The 20,080-nt window shown below is 44.7% G+C and overlaps 1 protein-coding gene across 1 annotated transcript in view; it reads right to left on the bottom strand.

Moving 5' to 3' along the window:
- sez6l2 (seizure related 6 homolog (mouse)-like 2) overlaps positions 1–20,080 on the bottom strand; it is a 54,074-nt gene that overhangs the window by 26,915 nt on the left and 7,079 nt on the right. Inside the window, exons 4-12 of the mRNA XM_041238713.1 lie at positions 18,660–18,793; positions 16,019–16,211; positions 11,262–11,447; positions 9,770–9,941; positions 7,243–7,406; positions 6,903–7,097; positions 6,476–6,614; positions 5,803–5,999; positions 3,189–3,369 (exon numbers count right to left, since the gene is read on the bottom strand). Of these exons, the coding sequence (XP_041094647.1) occupies positions 3,189–3,369; positions 5,803–5,999; positions 6,476–6,614; positions 6,903–7,097; positions 7,243–7,406; positions 9,770–9,941; positions 11,262–11,447; positions 16,019–16,211; positions 18,660–18,793 (1,561 nt within the window). The remainder of the gene's footprint in view (positions 1–3,188; positions 3,370–5,802; positions 6,000–6,475; positions 6,615–6,902; positions 7,098–7,242; positions 7,407–9,769; positions 9,942–11,261; positions 11,448–16,018; positions 16,212–18,659; positions 18,794–20,080) is intronic.

Genomic DNA, 20,080 nt, shown 5'->3' with positions numbered 1-20,080 from the left:
CCAAGGAACTTGACAAAGCTTTTGTAAAGAAGAATGGTCAAATATTGCCAAATCTGGGTATGCAAAGTTGGTAGATTATGATTTCCATTACAAGAGAGTAGATGTTGAACTTCATGCTGATTTGAACTTGGTTCTCGACAAGATAAGCATCAACTAAGATGTAGCTTTGCAGTAAACTAATGTGATCCATCTGCATCTCCATCAATTTGCGTTGCTTTCCATCTGATGATGTAGATATCCTTCTGTCTGGTGTTGATTGCTGAAGTGTGATGCTGGCTCCAGGGATCAGCTCATTTTGCCTCCCCAGCGCATTAGCATGTCAACCATCTGGATTGAGCTAAGTAGGGTACATCTCTGGGGTCTTCAAGTGGGCACTTTCCATCCTCTGTGCTTCGTTGACTAGCCCATGACACCTCAAGAGGGATCAACAGTGATTCTGGCATCCCAGCATCACCCCTCTCCATCCCCCACTTAGCTCAGCCCAGCTTACTTACCTGTACATCAGCGTTGCTTTCTTTCTATTGTGCTTGAGATCCCCATCCAGAATCTTTCCAACTCTTTGCCACTGATGTAGAGTGTGCCACAAATCTTCGACAACCCATCTCCACTGGGTAAACTCGGACTCTCCATCCTCGCTGTTCCGCTTCAGCAGCTAGTTGAGCATACCAAAGTTTCTTCCTCTCATACGCGTCATCCACAGCATCTTCCCATGGCACTGTCAACTCTACCAGATGAACAAGGCGTGCTGATCTCAGGTGGAAAAATAAGCCGTTGACCAACATCTGCCAGCATCTTCCAGTCTCTAGCAGCTTCCGGTTGTCCTGGGCGAGGCTTTGTTTTAACATCTTTTCTTGGTGGTTGCTCACCTGGACTGAGGAACATTGTCTTTTGTGTGTAATGCTTTGATGGAACTGGTGGCAACTTATTGGCCGATTATGCTTGTCTTCCAATTCTAAGGCCAAACATTGCAGCACCTGGTCATGGCGCCAAGTAAACCACCCTTGGCTAAGACCCACCTTACATCCTGTCAAAATGTGGCTTAATGTTGCAGGTGATGAACACCAAGGACATGAGGGATCCTCACCCACCCAGAGGTTTAGGTTCTGTGGTGATGGGAGAACCATCTCATCCATTCTCCCTGCTTGGCCTGGGAAATGGCCTTTACACACCTGATCCTCTCCTCCTGCTTTTGCACCTCGTTGACTACCAGCTTCCTCCGTTGAGCTGGGGTTGCCTTGTGCCATGTAGGAGGAGCTGAACTGAGACCAAAACCTCCTCTTCCATGCTGAACTTGCCCCATAATATCTCCGATTCGAAGGGCAGCCTTAGCATCTTCCACAGCTTTCTTTGCCACCCATTTTCTTCCAGTTTTCAACACAGGTGCTGCCTCCCTTACGCATTTGTCACGTGAATCTACTAATGTCATTTCCAGTCGGATTTTGGCACACTTAAACTCCTCGGTTCGAGCAGAGATTGGTAGCTGCAGTATTCCTTTACCATAAAGTCCCACTCTGCTGAGGCAGCGAGGAACTCCCAACCATTTCCTGAAGTATGAACTGATTAAAGCTTCCAGCTTCTCAACTGTTGTCAAGGAAACCTCGTACACAGTCAGTGGCCACAGCAGTCTTGGCAGTAGACCAAACTGAAAGCACCAGGGTTTCAGTTTGCTTGGTAAAGCGCTGCTGTCTTTGCTCTTCAACCCTTCCACTGCTTGTTGTCTAACTTCTCCCACATGAACTGTATCCTTTAGATCCCCGTCGTACCATTTCCCTCGACTTTTCACTGGCTTCTCGGACACTGTTGGTATTGCCTCGCCATTAATGTAGAACTAATGTAGAATTCGTGCCCAATCAATGTTATCGGTTAATTTGCCCAATAACTGATTAGTGCAGGCTACTGTTAAGGTCAGTGTTGTCATGTCATCCATGTATGCTCGAATTGTTGGTAGTCACATTCCAGAAGCCAAGCGCTGTCCTCCCACTACCCATTTTGATGCCCTTATAATTACTTCCATTGCCATGGTAAAAGCCAGTGGAGAAATGGTGCATCCTGCCATTATTCCAACTTCTAGGCATTGCCATGTAGTGCTGAATTCTGAAGTTGAAAAACTAAATTGCAAATCTCCAAAGTAGGCTTTCACTAAATTTGTTATTGTCATCGGTACACTGAACAAATCAAATGCTGTCCAAAGAAGTTCATGTGGCACTGAACCATATGCATTAGCCAAATCCAGGAATGTCACATGGAGCTCCTTCCTCTCCTTTTTTGCTGATTGAGTTTGTTGCCAGATTACGCTGATGTGTTCTAAGCATCCTGGGAAACCTGGAATGCCTGCTTTTTGTACTGAAGTGTCAATGAAGCAGTTCTTTAATAGGTAGGTTGACAATCTCTAAACAGTAATGCTGAAGAAAATCTTGCCTTCCACGTTTAATAGGGAAATAGAACGAAACTAACTGATGCTTGTAGAATCTTTATCTTTTGGTATAAAGACTCCACCTGTTCGGCGCCATGCTCTTGGTACAACCTGTTTTTCCCATGCCACTTTCATCAATTTCCACAGGATTCACAGAACTCCAGAAGCACTCTTGTATACTCTGTATGGAACTCCATTAGGCCCTGGAGATGATGATACCCTTGCTTTCTTCACGGCTTGCTCTACTTCTTTTCATTCAGTCCTCCATTTGGTGGATTGATAGGTGTGATGTCTGAAGGAACTCACATAGGCTCCTGCCTTTAGAGACCTATTAAGTATTAATGTGGGTGGAGACTTATCCAATTATGATCTTTCAGTTTTGTATTTTTAATATATAATTTTTTTTCTCAATAATTTTTTTTTTTCCTCTTAACAGTGTGGGGTATGGTGTGTAGATAAGTGGAAAAAAAATCCTCATTTAAATGTATGAAACTCTGAGGCCCCGACACAGCAAAATGTGAAAAAAGTTCAAGGGGGTGTAGACTTTCTATAGGGACTGTATTATGTATATTAGATTAATATGAATGTTGTTATTATTATTATTATTATTATTATTATTATTATATTATTATTATTATTATCATCATCATCATCATCAATATACTTATTTATAATATTATTATTATGTCATTATTAATATTTATCATTCTCAGATGTTATTCTCCCCTGGGAGCTGGGGGGTGCGGAGAAGAGCTTAAGCAATCTGGCCACCCACCGGGGGGGTGGCTCCCAGAGGGAACCCCATTGGCAAGTGAGGATGTCGGAGCCGACGATGTCATAGCCAGGCTCGCACTGATAGGTCACCACGGTGCCCTTGATGAGGTCAGGATGAGAGGAAGTCTTCCAACCAAACTGAACCACGGGGAGGTCTGGACAGGTGTCATTACGAGGAACCTCTGAGGGAGAGAGGAGAGGGAAATGGGGAGAGAGGAGAGAGGAGAGAGGAGAGAGGAGAGGGGAGAGAGAGGAGAGGGAAAGGGGAGAGAGGAGAGAGGAGAGGGAAATGGGGAGAGAGGAGAGAGGAGAGGGGAGAGAGAGGAGAGGGAAATGGGGAGAGAGGAGAGGGGAGGAGAGAGGAGAAAAGGGGAGAGGAGAGGAGAGGGGAGAAAGGAGGGGAGAGAGGAGAGAGGATAGGGGAATGGGATGAGAGGAGAGAGGAGATGGGAGAGGGAAGAGAGAGGGAGAGAGGAGAGAGGGAAGAGGAAAGGGGAGAGGAGACAGCTCGTGAGAATGCGTGGTCAGCAGTCAGTGATTATTGACAAATTGACTGACGGCTACGCAAATTATAAACTCTTGTGCAGAATGTAACCATCTCCAGATTGATTAATTTATTACTAATCGGGGTCCCTGAGTGACTCATCCAGTGAAAGGGCTGTCGCGGGGAGTGCAGGACGAGTCACACAGCTTAGCTGTGCAAAGAGGCTGAACTTTGCTGGGGACCCACGAGAGGCTACCTGGGTGGGGATGGGAAACTGAAAGGGACTATTTCAAACCTTCCTTTTTTCATCAAAGGTTCTAGAAAAAGTCGTTTTTAAACAAACTAATAGTTTCCTTTGAAATAGTAACATCTTCAAGAAATTTCAGTCAGGATTTCGCACTAACCATAGCACTTGGACTGCACTCAAAGTGGTAAATGATCTACTTATACGTACAGATTCTAAGTGTTTATCTGTACTGATCCTTTTAGATCTGAGTGCTGCTTTTGATACTGTGGACCACAAGATTTTAATTAATTGTCTTAGAGAATGGGTGGCCCTTCCTGATAGTGTCCTAAACTGGTTCATATCCTATTTAATGAATAGACAGTATTTTGTTGCCCAGGAGAATCTCCATCTGGACTAGTTAATATTACACGTGGTGTTCCACAGGGCTCCATGATGGGTAATTCACTTGAACCACGGGAGACAGAAAGGTGTATTTGGAAACACAGCACATGTGTTCGGCCTACAGCTAGTGCACAATGCTGCTGCTAGAATGCTAACTAGAACAAAAAAAGGGCTCTCATTCCTCCTGTGTTGGCATCATTGCATTGGCTTCCTGTGCATTACAGAATTGATTTTAAAATTCTATTACTAGTTTTCAAAGCACTGAATGGACTCTCTCCACAATATCTAAATGATATGCTAATTCCTTATCAGCCTGAACGCATTCTGAGATCTGCAAATGCTGGTTTTATGTATTCCGAGAGTGAATGGTAAAAGGACGGGAGAGGCTGCTTTCTGTTTTAATGCCCCCACACTCTGGAACTCCTTACCCCCTTTTATCAGAGATTCACCTTTAATTGCAGTCTTCAAATCTTGATTAAAAACATACCTTTTTAATATAGCTTTTCCATAAAATTTTTATATTTTATTCTGAATTTTATTGTTACTTCAGTTTTTAATAACTGTACTAATTTCTTACTGTTTATTATTGCATTTTTTTTTGTATGTAAAGCGCTATGAATTATATTGCACATGAATTGCGCTATATAAATAAAGGTTTATTATTATTATCATCATTATTATTATTATTATTATTATATCGCACAACAGCAAACCCTACTGGCCAGACATGGCACACATTCAGACTATAAGAGGCAGGGCTGATCTCTGTCAGCTCTGCGTAAGGCTTGTGAGATCGGAGGACGCTCACACGCACTCAGAACGACCGTACTGTGTGGGGACTCGCTTCAGTGAGGGGGAAAAAACATAATTGAACGTTTCAAATTGGGGCAAAATAAATAAATAAATAAATGATCACTTTAAATTGACAAAAAAAAATGTATTACTAATCTGGACATGGTCACCTGTATAAAAAACTGCAGCTTTGGCAGAGCGGGGTTGGGATTCAGAGGAACAACGAGACAAGTAAGAATTGAAATACTCAAAGTAAACACTTGCTACTCTTGCTGACTTTATTCCAGCTTTAAACAAGCACGATACTTCTTCACTAAGTGTCGTCTGTTTGCTTTGACCATCGTGCCTTTTTGTTTGAAAAGGGTTTTGTTTTGTTTGAAATATTTCATTTACAATAAACAAGCGCACCATCAAACCCGATCTGAAGAACGTCATCCGAAAACACAAGCAGGGAGCAGCAATGTCACAGCGCGCGTCGTTCTTCCAATGAAAGCCATAGGGTCATATAAGCTGTGCAGTGCACAAGACAACTGAATCAAATAACCACGTCTTCGATCGCGAAAATAACACATCAACTAGCCATCTAAATATTCTACATAGACAGACAGACAGATAGATTGCTAGAGGGACAGACACACACACACTCTCTCTCTCTCTCTCTCTCTCTCTCTCTCTCTCTCTCTCTCTCTCTCAATCTCTCTCTTTCCGTACCCTGGTAGTGGATGATGAACCCCTGGCTCAGGCTGAACGAGGGGTCGTTGGGGTCACTCTGGAACTGCACCGTGACCTCTGACCCGCTGGAAAGGAGGCGGAACCGCTGGTGAGAGCCGATGTATTGACCAATCATATGAGAGGTGAGGTCATCGCCATCCAATATTGTGAGAATGTCACTGCGGCGGATATTCAGACTAGAGAGAAAAATAACTTTATACAGTACAGTACAGACACACAACACATAACACACAACACACACACACAACACACACACACACACACACACACACACACAAAACACACACACACAACACACACACACACACACACACACACACACACACACACACACACACACACACACAACACACACACACACACAACACACAACACACAACACACACACAACACACACACACACAACACACACACACAACACACACACACACACACACACACACACACACAACACACACACACACTCACACACACTGACACACACACACAACACATACACTGACACACTGACACACACACAGACACACACTGACACACACACACACACAGACACACAAACACACTGACACACACAAACACTGACACACACACACTCTCGTTCTGTATTTTGACTCTCACTCTGTATTTTCTGTATTTTGACTCTCTCACTCACATCTCGATATCTAGCTGCACTCTCTTGTCCTCTTGAACACGGATCCCCCACACACAGTCCTTGCCCCGCCCATAGGTCTGCGGCCAATCAGGAGAGAGCACTGTCCCAGAGGATTCTGACAGCTCTCCCCCACACAGTGCTGATTAGAGGAGACAGACAGGGAGACACAGAGCGAGAGACGGAGAGAGACAGACAGACAGACTGGTGAGTGAGTGTTTGCTAAGATGCTACTTCAGTATAAACAGGAAACACTGCAACAGCATTCTCATTGAACCTGATAATTCTAATTGTAATTGCTGCAGCATAATTGTAAATGTAATGTAATTGAACAAACTAGCATTGTAATTGAACTTGGTATTGACTACGGGTCTGGTTTTATGGGTCTGTCGCGGTTGCTGTTATTGTTGATGATGGTTTGGTGGGTTACCTTTGCACACTGGCTCACTCTCGTTCCAGTGGGGGTCAGAGGGGTCAACGCACTCGATGACCCCTGACCCCTGCTCCATCACGTATCCCGAAACACAGCCGAACTCCACCACCGACCCCAAACTGTAGGACAGGTCGGAGGTTGTGAAGTTACCGTGAGCGAGGAAGGGCTCGTAACAATGATCAGCATCAAACACTGAGAGAGAGAGACACAGACAGAGAGAGAGAGAGAGACAGAGAGAGAGAGAGAGAGAGAGAGGTAGGGTTAGGGTTAGGATTACACAGAGTCACAGACACACAGACAGATCTGTGTGTTTGGGGTTGTGTGTTTTTGGGGTTACCCTCGTATCTGAGTGCCAGCAGTAGGGGGATCCCCGAGTTCTCGGAGAGCAGTTCTATGTAGAGAGCCGGCCCATCACTCACGATCCCTCGCTCTGGAATATCGTCCAGATCTGAGTCGAACTGCAGGGGAGCCAGCGGGGAGTTCCCAGCCCGGACAACGAGCCTGGAAATCAGAATATAAACCTGGAATATCAGGATAGCTCGGAATATCGCCTGGTAATCACAACAGCACAAACCGGAGAGAACAAGAATAACAAAGGCAAACAGCATGGGTGGAATAGATGAGTATGTTAGTGTGGGAGTGTGTGACAGAAATACAATGATTCTTGGTTGTAAATCTCCCTCCCGACCTGTGAGGGCACTAAGCAGCAAGAACAGAGTTACTTGGATGGGCTGGTCTGACAGTTCTTTCCCAGGGTTCAAGGGAAGTCAGCCAGCTAGGAAGGGGGTGAGACTCGGTTGCAATAACGCGTTGACCTGGAAGGGAAACGACATGGCAGCCACAGATTGGAGAGGAGGTTGCTCCCGTTTACCAAGGGGTCGTGTGTGGCAGCATAAAAGGGGACGGAGAATTGTAATCTGTTCCTTCGCACTGGTTTTTGTGAGTAAACCAAGAATGACTGTGAGAGACCATGTTACATGAGTTAAAAGTACCGTGTTTTGTTTGTTTTGTCTTGTAATTATCTTGTCTTGCCATTACCGGACAGCTAGCACAGTTCTGGAGCTGTCTCCAAGGGCCAGCACTAAGCTGGAATGGCACTTCACCAATAGTCACTAGATAAACTGTATCACCCACCAGAGCACTACTACACGCACCCAGGACTGGTGACCGTGTCAGTATTATTGTGGGTCAGATATCGTGTTTATTAGTTGGGACTGCAATCCCGTTATTGTTTACTCTGTGCAGTACACATTGTTGTGTACTGATGGGACATTAATGTTTACAGTGCCATGAAAAAGTATTTGCCCCCTGTCTGATTTTCTGCATTTTTGCATATTTTTGACACTGAATGTTATCAGGTCTTCAACCAAAATCTAATATTAGATAAAAGGGACCCTGAGAGAACAAATAACACTACATTTTCATGCTTAATTCATTTATTTATTAAATAAAGTTATGCAACACCCAATGCTCCCGTGTGAAAAAGTAATCGCCCCCTTAGACTCAATAACTGGTTACACCACCTTTAGCAGCAATAACTGCAACCAAGCGCTTCCTGTAGTTATTGATCAGTCTCTCACAGCACCATGGAGGAGTTTTGGCCCACTCCTTCATGCAGAACTGCTTCAGCTCAATGATATTTGTGGGTTTTCGTATATAATCTGCTCGTTTCAGGTCCTGCCACAACATCTTCAAAGGGCTTTATGTCTGGACTTTGACTAGGCCATTCCATAACTTTAAAATTCTTGTTGGGAGTATGGGAATGTTGCAGTGTGGGAGTGTTGCAGTGTGGGAGTGTCGCAGTGTGGGAGTGTCGCAGTGTTGCAGTATGGGAGTGTGGGAGAGTCGCAGTGTTGCAGTGAGGGAGTGTCGCAGTGTGGGAGTGTCGCAGTGTGGGAGTGTTGCAGTGTGGGAGTGTCGCAGTGTGGGAGTGTTGTGGCAGTGTGGGAGTGTCGCAGTGTGGGAGTGTGGGAGTGTTGCAGTGTGGGAGTGTTGCAGTGTGGGAGTGTTGCAGTGTCACAGAGTGTGGAACAGTCTCAGTGTTGCAGTGTGGGAGTGTCACAGTGTGGGAGTGTCACAGTGTTGCAGTGTGGGAGTGTCGCAGTGTGGGAGTGTCGCAGTGTGGGAGTGTCGCAGTGTGGGAGTGTGGCAGTGTGGGAGTGTGGGAGTGTGGGAGTGTTGCAGTGTGGGAGTGTCGCAGTGTGGGAGTGTGGGAGTGTCGCAGTGTGGGAGTGTCGCAGTGTTGCAGTGTGGGAGTGTCACAGTGTGGGAGTGTCGCAGTGTGGGAGTGTCACAGTGTGAGTGTGGGAGTGTGGGAGTGTCGCAGTGTGGGAGTGTCGCAGTGTGGGAGTGTCACAGTGTGGGAGTGTGGCAGTGTGGGAGTGTCGCAGTGTGGGAGTGTCGCAGTGTGGGAGTGTCACAGTGTGACAGTGTGGGATTGTTGCAGTGTCGCAGTGTGGGAGTGTCGCAGTGTGGGAGTGTCACAGTGTGACAGTGTGGGAGTGTCGCAGTGTGACAATGGGAGTGTCGCAGTGTTGCAGTGTGGGAGTGTCACAGTGTGGGAGTGTCGCAGTGTGGGAGTGTCGCAGTGTGGGGGTGTTGCAGTGTTGCAGTGTGGGAGTGTGGGAGTGTTGCAGTGTTGCAGTGTGGGAGTGTGGGAGTGTTGCAGTGTTGCATTGTCGCAGTGTTGCATTGTGGGAGTGTCGCAGTGTGGGAGTGTGGGAGTGTCGCAGTGTGGGAGTGTGGGAGTGTTGCAGTGTTGCAGTGTGGGAGTGTGGGAGTGTCGCAGTGTGACTGTGGGAGTGTTGCGGTGTGACAGTGTGGAGTGTCGCAGTGTGGCTATGTGGGAGTGTCTCTGCTCTCACCTGTCGCTGTCCTCATCGAGAGCCACTCTCTCGAAGTGCAGGTGGAGTCTTTGCCCCTCTGACGCCTCCACCAGCCAATGGCAGCTCAGGTTGTTGGTATAGTTACCGGCGGGAGCAGGAGAGAGGATGCGCCCCAGAGAGGCGTTCTGAATCACCCCTCCACATGAGACAGCTGAGAGGAACGAGGGAGAGAGAGGAGGGAGAGATGAGAGAGGAACGAGGCAGAGAGAGGAGGAAGAGATGAGAGAGAGAGGAACAAGGCAGAGAGAAGAGGGAGAGATGAGACAGAGAGATAAACGAGGGCGAGATGACAGCAGGTAAGGTAAACAAAAGGTATATGAGATAGTGAAGAAAGAAATGCAAGAAAATAGAAGGAAAATGATATAGAGCAGACAGGGTACACACACACATGCACACACACATTCTGGGATTCAAGTGAATAATGAATTAGTAATTGAATCCCAGCACAGCTGAATATATAGATGCACAAGTCACTGACACTGGCTGCATTTAATCCTCCTACAGCATCATTACTCAAGCTGCTTGACAGCATAATTCAGCCATACCTGCTCTCTGGGAGTGAAGTCTGGGGTCATGAGTTCAGATTATTCAAAGTGGGATAAAACCCCCACAGAAATCACACACCTTCTGCTCCGTGAAGAGGTCCTGCACACACACACAGAGAATCCCCCAACAACAGCTGCAGAGCAGAGCTGGGAGAGTCCCTCTGCTGATCCCCATACACAAAGGAAGAACTCAATTCAGCAGTGTGAAGTCCCTCCACTTCAAGCACTGGAATCAGCCTCAGGCAGTGCACTTAAACCAGGGTCACAGTCCTAAATGGCATCCCTCGCCTCCAAAACTGCTATCAATATCCTGGAGAGCCTTGGCACTGAATCCACCAGACACAAGGCACTGAAAAAACACTAGGCTCTGCCCTGGTAGAAAACTACCCCCTCTACTGGAGAGAACAGATTAAACACCAAAACAAGCGCCCCCTCTACAGTTCTCTCAACAGAGAATACACCCTGACAGAATCTCATTATCATCAAGAACCCCAAAACCAAAAATCTATTAACTAAACCAGAATCAGTGACAGAGCACAGTGGAGACCCAGAGAGGAATGACTCTGAACCCAGAGACACAGTGGAGAGATTGAGGCTGAGACCCACTTCATCCTCCACTGTGAGAGGTACTGATTGCTGATAGAGAGATACTCCCTCAGGCTGGCAGACAGAATAGAGGGCTTTCTGCTCCAGAGCTAAGAGGAGAAACTACAGGTCTTACTGGGGGGAGAGGAGAGAGGGACGAGTGATAGCTACAGAGTTTGTAGCGTCCGGCCACAGGGCCAGAGACACATGATAGACTAGCCAGGCTCACATATATTGTCATGTTTGTTCCTTTCCTTAATGCATTGTATCTTTGGCAATACTTGTTGAACTTGTCATGCTAATAAAGTATTTGAACTTGAACTTGACAGAAACAGACTCACACACGCAGCTTGGCTCGGCTCCACTCCAGTGAGGTCGTGTGGAGTTCAGGCAGGTCAGGACCTCGTGACCCCGGACCTCGTAGCCGGGGTCACAGCGGAACTGGGCGGAGCCTCCAGGGTGAAGGTCACTGACAGACACGGCCCCCTCAGCAGGGGAGAGAGGGAAGGAGCATGAGAGGAGGAACGCTGAGAGAGGGGAGGAGATAGGAGAAGAGGAGAGGGAGAAGAAAATAAAAGGCCCATAATTTATTCATAATATTTTTGTTAATTTTGTATAATACCAAAAAGCTTTAGAAATACTTATTTAACGAATTGAGAAAGGAAGGAGGGGAGGGAGAGAGACAGAGAGAAAATACATTGCAGTAAAAAGCCAAACAAGAGACACATTCTTTAAAGAAATTGTAATTTCTCTCCCACAATTCCCAATGACCAGTCCAGAGAGAGAGTCCTACTGGGGGAGGGACACAGAGCTCCTGGCTGCCCAGTATGTGTGTGTTTGTCACAGGCTGAGACACACAGTGAGCGTTCTGCACAGGGGCACTGGTGGGGGGGTGGGGGGGTGGGGGGGGTTGGGGGTTAGGGTTTTATAATGGTGTCCTTTTTTAAGTACAAATACTTCTTTATTTCATTATTCCTTTTTATAATATACTGTACTTCGGCTTGGCAATACCGCTAATGTTGTCATGCCAATAAGTACCTCTGAATTTGAATTTGAGATAAAGTGCTGTACGATTCCAGCATAAATGAATACATTTAGTTAAACAATTCTATGCCAGCAAAGCAGACAATTAAGTTGGTTTGATCTTGATTGGCTATAATACCTCTCTCCTCTCTTCTCTCCCCTCTCCTTTCTCCTCTCCTTCCTCTCTCCTCTCTCCACTCTCCTCTCCCTCATCTCCCCTCCCTTCTCTCCTCTCCCCTCTCTCCTCTCTCCGCTTCCCCTCTCACTACTCTCTCCTCTCAAATTCAAATGCTTTATTGGCATGACCAATACATAGTATTGTCAAAGCAATAATGACACATTTTCATCTTTATATTACCCCTCTCTTGTCTCCCTTCTTTCTCTGTATATATAATTATTTGTATATATCTTTGTTTCATTGATTCTGTTTGTATATTACTGATTACTGTCTATCGTTGTGTGTGTGCAGATTCCGTTACAATGGAGGGGGGCTCTCGGACTCCTCGCTTATCTCTGACATCCCCAATAACCAGCCCCTTAACTGGGGGAAAAATGTATTCCTTGAACACATTAAATAGTTCAAATGGGAGAAGAGGGGTTGAAATTGAAAACTTCTTCCCAAATTCGAGATTACTCCTCCACTCAGCAAACATCGTCAGACGAAAGGCAACACTAGAGGAATTTGACAAGCAAAAAGGGTAAGAAAATAAGAACTTAAGAAATATGTCCAAATGATTAAGAAAAAGATCACAAATGTTAAACAATAATTTTAAAATGGATATCATAGAAGAATATTTTTATGCTTGCTTGCTTTTTAGCCACTAGCGCGTTTTTATTTTATTAAAGTTTTTACCTCTCTGTGCAGGAGTGCCAATATTATTTAAGCCCAGCCTAGGAGCAACGAGTTTAGATATTGAAGAGATTGAAAAGGGGAAATTATTAAAAGCGAGAGCAAGGTTGGGTGACACTATTTGTTTTTATTAATAGTTATGCACCAAATAAGGGGAGGGAACGTATTGGGATTTTTACCAAACTAAAGCAAGCTCTTTCAGGTGTTGATAATGATGACGTGGTGGTTGTGGGACGAGATTTTAACTGCACTATTGATTTTACTATGGATAGAAACAATGAGGAGCCCAATCCCCAAACCTCCAGTGAATTAGCGGCAGCTCTTCAGTTCAGTGGCCTGGTTGATGTCTGGAGGTGTCTGCACCCTAATGCAAGACAATACACCTGGTCTCATTGTCGCTCACAACAAATATACAGAGCAAGGTTAGACCGCTTCTACACGTCACACACTCATCTGAATAAATTAATTAAAGCCAACATCAGTCCCAGTAGCCTCTCTGACCACCACTGCCTGTTAGTTACAGTAATTCTTACCTCTGACTCTCACAGCACCTCCTACTGGCACTTTAATGTAAAGTTATTACAAGACACACATTGTGAAAAGCAATTTCATCAATTTTGAAACATACGGATAAAAGAAAAAACACACTATAAAAATATAAGGCAGTGGTGGGACATCGGCAAAACACAAATTAAATTTTTTTTGCCAGCAGTACCTATTCAACTCAACATAAAGAACTGCCCCTCAGCTGCAGGAGGGCAGTAATCTCACTGCTGCCCAAGAAGGGAGACTTGTGTTTACGCAAAAACTGGAGACCTGTTTCGCTTTTATGTTCTGATTTTAAAATAATTTCACAATGTCTGGCCAACAGACTCAAAATGTGTATAGGAGCTGTAATTCACATGGACCAAACCTACAGTATACCGGGACATTTAATTTTTTATTAATTATTCATTTGAGACTTTTTATCAATAGCTAATACATGTAATTTGAATGCTGGACTGGTCTCTCTAGATCAGGAGAGTTTGACAGTTTAGACCACACATACCTTTTTAAAACCCTGGAAGCCTTCGGGTTTGGCCCTGTTTTTATTTCTTACATCCATCTTTTTTTACTTAAATGTTTTTAGCATTTTAAAGAGCAACACTGGGCTGAGTCAGCCCTTCTAGAGTGCAGGGGTATTAGGCAGGGCTGTGTCCTGTCTGGCATGTTATATTTGCTGGCCATAGAGCTCCTGGTAAGAGTTAATTGGGCAAAGTGTGACACATTCCTGTCAGGCAGTTGGCGCTGAGAAGGGACAGGACAGATATACAATTGTGGGGGGGGGGTTCTTTGGAGTGGAGCCCCATGTGCAGAAGAACAGGGAGGGCCTAGTGGACTGGGTGAGGGGGTGTGGACTGCAGGCGGTTCAGAGGCTCCTGTATGCTGGGAAGGAGGCTCATTGGGAGAGGCTGGCTTGTTTTTTCCTCAGCAGAGTCTGGTGGCTGGGGATAGATAAAAGTTCCAGACTAGCTAAAGCAGGTCTCCCTTCTTTTTACTTGTGTTTTAGATGTCTGGAGAGCACTGAGGGTGGAGAGAAATGAGGGGTCTCTGGCAGGCAGCCCCTATTCTTCAATCCGCTCTTCCCTGTGCGTTTCTTTTGTGAGAGCAGGAGTGACCAGGCTGAACCATCTGATCAGCCTTGAACTCTCCTGCTGGCTGACTGCTACATAGTTGACTAGGCAGCTGGGCTGGCACTCTGAGTGGCAGAGTAAATGGTTAGTGAGCTGAGAAGCTCTCTCTCCCCCAAGCTCAGGGAGGCTGTGAGGGAGGTATCGTGCTGCACAGGGCAGAGACAAGACTTAATATTTCCAGGGCTGCTTGTGTGTCCAGCAGTAGGTGAAGGAGCAGGGGGTGGAAGGAATGAGGGAACGCTTCTAAACTTAAACACAGTTAAAGACTTAACTCTTCACTCAGCAGGGAGTAAGAAAATCTATCAGTTGTGTGTGAAGGCATCGCATTTTCACCAGTTGAAGGGTTTTGGAGTCAAGGTGGAGGGCATGTCTGAGGTAGAGGAGAGGCACAGGCCAGTGTGGAGGGTGTTGTATAAACAGCCTCTCACCAAAAGAGCGGGGGACTTGCAGTGGAGGATCCTGCACTGTATTGTGTCCACCGGCAGGTTTCTCCACAGAGTTGATTCCAGTAATAGCTCAGAGTGCAGTTTCTACTCTGCAGAGGAGACAGTGTTCCACATGTACAGCGAGTGTGTTAGGCTAGGACCACTCTTCCATCTCTTACAGGAGCTCCTGCAGGGCCTGGGCGAGGAATTCACTAAAGAACTATTTATCTTTGAGGTTCCCTACAGTTCTAAAAAGAGAAGCAGATGTGTTTTAATTAATTTTTGAATTTTGAATTTTGTAAACTAAATAATAACCTGGAGAACTTCCAGGAGAGGTGGTGTCTGGGAGACGCTGTGTGCTGTGAGTGAGGAGGGGGATCTCCAGTTTTTTGTTCTAGTTATTATTTTATTTTTATTGTTTTACAGTATTGTTTTATTCATTTTGGCATTAATCTGTTTTTAACAGAAAGAAAACACTGTTTAGATAATTTTAGTATTTTTTTTGTGTTTTTATTAATAGTTTATGATCCTTTTATTTATTTAAAAACTGTTTTTAATATTTTAATGATGACAAGGGAGCAAGAATCTTAATTTTGTTGTTTTACCTTATTGTAGTTTAATGGGTTTTAATTAGAATGATTAATCTTAAAAGTCAAAAGTCGCTCCTCTCTCCCTCTCCTCTCCTCTCTCCTCTCCTCTCTCCTCTCCTCTCTCCTCTCCCTCTCCTCTCCTCTCTCCCTCTCCTCTCCCTCTCCTCTCTCCTCTCCTCTCCCTCCTCTCCCTCCTCTCTCCTCTCTCTCCTCTCCTCTCCTCTCTCTCCTCTCCTCTCCTCTCGCCTCTCCTCTCTCACTCACTCTCCTCTCCTCTCTCCTCTCTCCCCCTCCTCTCCTCTCCTCTCTCCCTCTCCTCTCCTCTCTCCTCTCCTCTCCCTCCTCTCTCCTCTCGCCTCTCTCCTCTCGCCTCTCCTCTCCTCTCTCTCTCCTCTCCTCTCTCCTCTCCTCTCTCCTCTCTCCTCTCTCCCCCTCCTCTCCTCTCCTCTCTCCCTCTCCTCTCCTCTCTCTCCTCTCCTCTAACCCTCTACTCTTTCCCCACCCCCTTCCTCTCTGATAGCTGATTGGCTGTAGTACCTTGATAGTGCAGTTTAAAGATGCCTGGATTGGCTGGCTGGTTGCTCTGAAACCGAATCAGCACCTGATTGGTCAGGCTCCGGATCACCTGACCCTCGCTCAGCAGGCTCTCATTGGCCAGGAACACAGACCCCTCCCCCCCGTAGCTCTTGATTGACAATGTCTCGTCTTTAGACAGGTTCAGACTTTTCACCTGGCAGGAAAAAAAAGTAAAAATGAAATACAAATAAAATCAGACAAAATCAATAGACTTCATTTTAAATATATCAGTTTATCATAACTTTGTTGTTTCAGATTCATTCTTTATCATTTTCTGTCTCAGTCTGTCACATCCTGGGGAAGAAAACCCTTTGGGATCATTAGAGCTCTCAGGCTCAAATTTATAAAGGGGAAAAACACAATATCTCACAATAAATAGCGGGTTTGGATCAACCCTGCGTGTGGAGGCTACATATTCCAAAAGAAAATGAATGGAACATAAAGACCTCAGCCTGGTACTAGCCATGGGGATGAGGATGCTCGGAAGAGAAAAATGACATTTACCAATATGGAATTGGAGATTTTGGTACAAGCAGTACTTGTAACACTACATGAAGATGTGCGTCAAGCTTGAGATACATCACCAGGACAAAAGAACAAAACATGGAATGTGTGGTGGCTTCTTGTAAACAAATGTACCACTTCAGAGTTTGTAGTAGGTTGCATATACATTATGACAGAGTTACTGTGCTTCGCATATTAGCTCAACTTCTTATTTCATATAGAATAATTCCAGACATATAGACTTTTCAAACGTCAGAAACAGTATGTTTTATTTACTTACATCCATGCCAGTCAAACGGGAGGATAATCCTTCCATTGTTGTACAGTGTGGCACCGCTGCCCTGCCTCTGTGTGTATTTCTGTGTTATAAGTTGCATGTGGTGTGTTAATGTTGGTGTATTGTAGTTGGTACAAGGGGATATAATATGGGTTATGCGCACGAGTGTTTAAAATGTATATTTGTATTTAGGCACAGGGATTGCACAGCACTTCTCGTGCAGGTAAAATATAATATGTGAGCACGGGGAATTGCACTTGTATTAATTCACGTGCAGTTGTACCGAGACTCCAATTGAATGATTGATTAGCAATCGAGTCTCGGTACAGCTGCATAAAAGCACCCGGGGTTGTGTGTGTTTGGTGAGTGGAGAATGAGTTTGGAGAGGAGAAAGTAATTATAAATAAGGAAGGAATTAATTTCACTCACCGTGTTTGTTTGCCTGCTCATGCGCTGTTTGTTAGTGTCTGTTTTGTTTTGTGTTAATTTGTTTTGTTTGTCTGTTTATTTTGGCCTCAAGTGCCGTGTCCTGTTTTCAGCGCATTCATTCAGTTCACGACATCACCAGTACTGTCTGTCTCTTGCTGCTTCTGGTCTGACGTCACCCACTACAGTCGTCTAGTTATACACTACAGCGATATGTTCAGCAACAATACAGCTGCATACAAACAGTCTTCAGTTTAACTACGATTTAAAAGTCTTATTCAGTTACAACACCCCTATTTCTTATGTTTGTCTTTATTTCTTACTCTCTGTTTGATTTTAAAGCATATCTTTATGGTATATATGGTCGAATACTGCCTGAACAAATACTGTTCAAATACGAGAATGCCATATTACAAAAAATACATTCTGTAGACATTACTAAAATACCAGTGGAGGATGAGACTTTTTCTTTTGTGCGCCTCGGAATATCGTTCCATCTTTTCTTAATCTCCTCCGCTGTTCTTTTGCCTACACTCTAAGAAGTAAAGGCTCTCGTTAGACCCTTGCTTTGCCGCTGTGGGGAGACCTTTCTAGCTGCTTCTAAGAACCTTTTTTACATGGACTATTTGCAGACTCTCTGTTTTGTCATGTAAGGTATGAAACATGTATTGAAAATTAGAGTTTGGAAAAGAATATGGTACTGGTATTATAAACCAGAATTTACAAACTGACTTGATCAGAAGGGTTAATAAATGAGCTCTTTGCAAAATGTTATTAAATGTTTCTTTGTCCTTGAAAACGATGTATCCTTCTTGCTGCAGACAAGTCTCCCGCATCACCTTGCCTTTTATATAGCCTACTGTCTGACTGGAAAATTAACGCCTTCTTTTCAGATTTCTTAAAATAATCAAGCAAATATGAGGCCGGAAATTACTAGCAGCTTTCATAAATTAGACAGAATATTTAATAGACCTCATTTGCAAAATGCCTCCCAATGTTAGCAGTTTCATTCAGAAAAGCCCCAGAATTACATACGCATATACAGAATTACATATGCATCAAGGGCTAAAGAACACAGAGACATTGCCCCCGCAAATCATGTCTTAATTGCGTGTTTATGCCATTGTGTGCGTTTCATAAATCCCATTGAAGAATTCAGAACCTTCAGCGCCCGTTTCATGGTGCAAAAACATGCAAATTCCTTTTATAAATCTGGGCCTCAGAATCACCAGAGTGGAGCCGTTATTAATATTATTATTATTAATAATAACCTGCCCTCCCTCTCCCTGAAACACACTGCCACCTAGTGGATGGGAGAAATTTTGCCTCTTTCTATGGCAGTACAGACAGGGAGACAGACAGACAGACACACAGACACACGACAGACAAACTGACCTGCAGCTCCACTCCGTAGCTGGTGTACACAGTGATGGTGTAGGTGCAGTCCAGGCTGTGGTAGAACCCAGATCCTGAGGATTCAGGAGACTCGACAAAACCCTCTAGGGCCGTAAGGTTAGCATTGCAGAGAACTGGAGGAGACAGAGAGACGACACACCACACACCTGTAATCTCCCAAAGACAAAACCATGACAGTGTGGTGAACAAGAGCGAGATGCAGGTCCTGCAGCTCTGTAAGGCCTGGGTCTGTATATCGTTAACGGCAGGACTGGGGGGAACTCTCAAGGAGATTCACATACAGCTCGGCTCTAGGGAATAGTGTGGTAGATTATACCATAACTGATACAGACCCAGAATTAATAAATTATTTTATATTCAGGCAACAAACACCCTTATCTGACCACAATCAAATAACACTATACCTAAAACGATCAACACAAAACATCCAGGAACAAGAACCCCCCAAGAAATTCTTTCAACTCAAACCCTGTTAGAAATGGACAGAAAGCTGTACAGAGGAATTTAAACATATGAGCAGCCCAGAGACTGAAAACAAGTTAAACAATTTTCAGTCTACAGAATATGAGCCCAATAAAACTGGATTAAATGTAGCAATCAAAAAACTAAATTAAATATTTGAAATTATAAACGAAATCTGGTTTGTAACCAACGTGCGTCTGCCAGAACGGACCTCAGACAGCTATTTAATAAACACTGTGAGCCCCACAGTCAGGAACACAGGCTGTGCCTCCATTGTGAATCGGGAGAGGCAGAAACCCTGGGATCCTTCAAGAAGCTGCTTGATGAGATTTTGGGATCAATAAGCTACTAACAACCAAACGAGCAAGATGGGCCGAATGGCCTCCTCTCGTTTGTAAACTTTCTTATGTTCTTATGTTCTTATGAAACAGAGATGCATTTCCTGCTGTCCTGCCCCAAATACATACAAATAAGGGAGGAATATATCCCAAAATTCACGAGGCTCATGCCAAATTTCATATTCCTTACTGACACTGATAAAATAGCGATCCTGCTAGGAGAGTCAGAGCAGAGCACTGAACTGGCAGTTCAGTATGTGTTAGCGTGTGTTAGCCTGAGGGACAGGGAGGGTAGTTGTTTTGTTCAGAGCGAAGGGGACTGTCCTGTTTGTGTTATTGCTTACTTGTTTTATTATTTTGGTTTATAATATTTTAAAATCTTTGGCAACACCAGAGAGTCATGCCAATAAAGCTCAATTGAATTGAATTGAATTGAGAGAGAGATGAGGGAGAGGAAAGAGAGGGAGAGGAGAAAGAGGGAGAGAGAGAGAGAGGAGAGAGGACAGAGAGGAGAGAGAGAAGGAGTGAAAGATGGTGTTTTAGTTGGTCTGTTTCACGCTATCCAAGAACAACACATTACGGTCGCTGACGTTCCTCAGA

Source organism: Polyodon spathula, chromosome 50 (genome assembly GCF_017654505.1).
Source record: "Polyodon spathula isolate WHYD16114869_AA chromosome 50, ASM1765450v1, whole genome shotgun sequence".
NCBI classification, from domain to species: domain Eukaryota; kingdom Metazoa; phylum Chordata; class Actinopteri; order Acipenseriformes; family Polyodontidae; genus Polyodon; species Polyodon spathula.
This window is presented reverse-complemented; position numbering and strand designations above follow the sequence as displayed.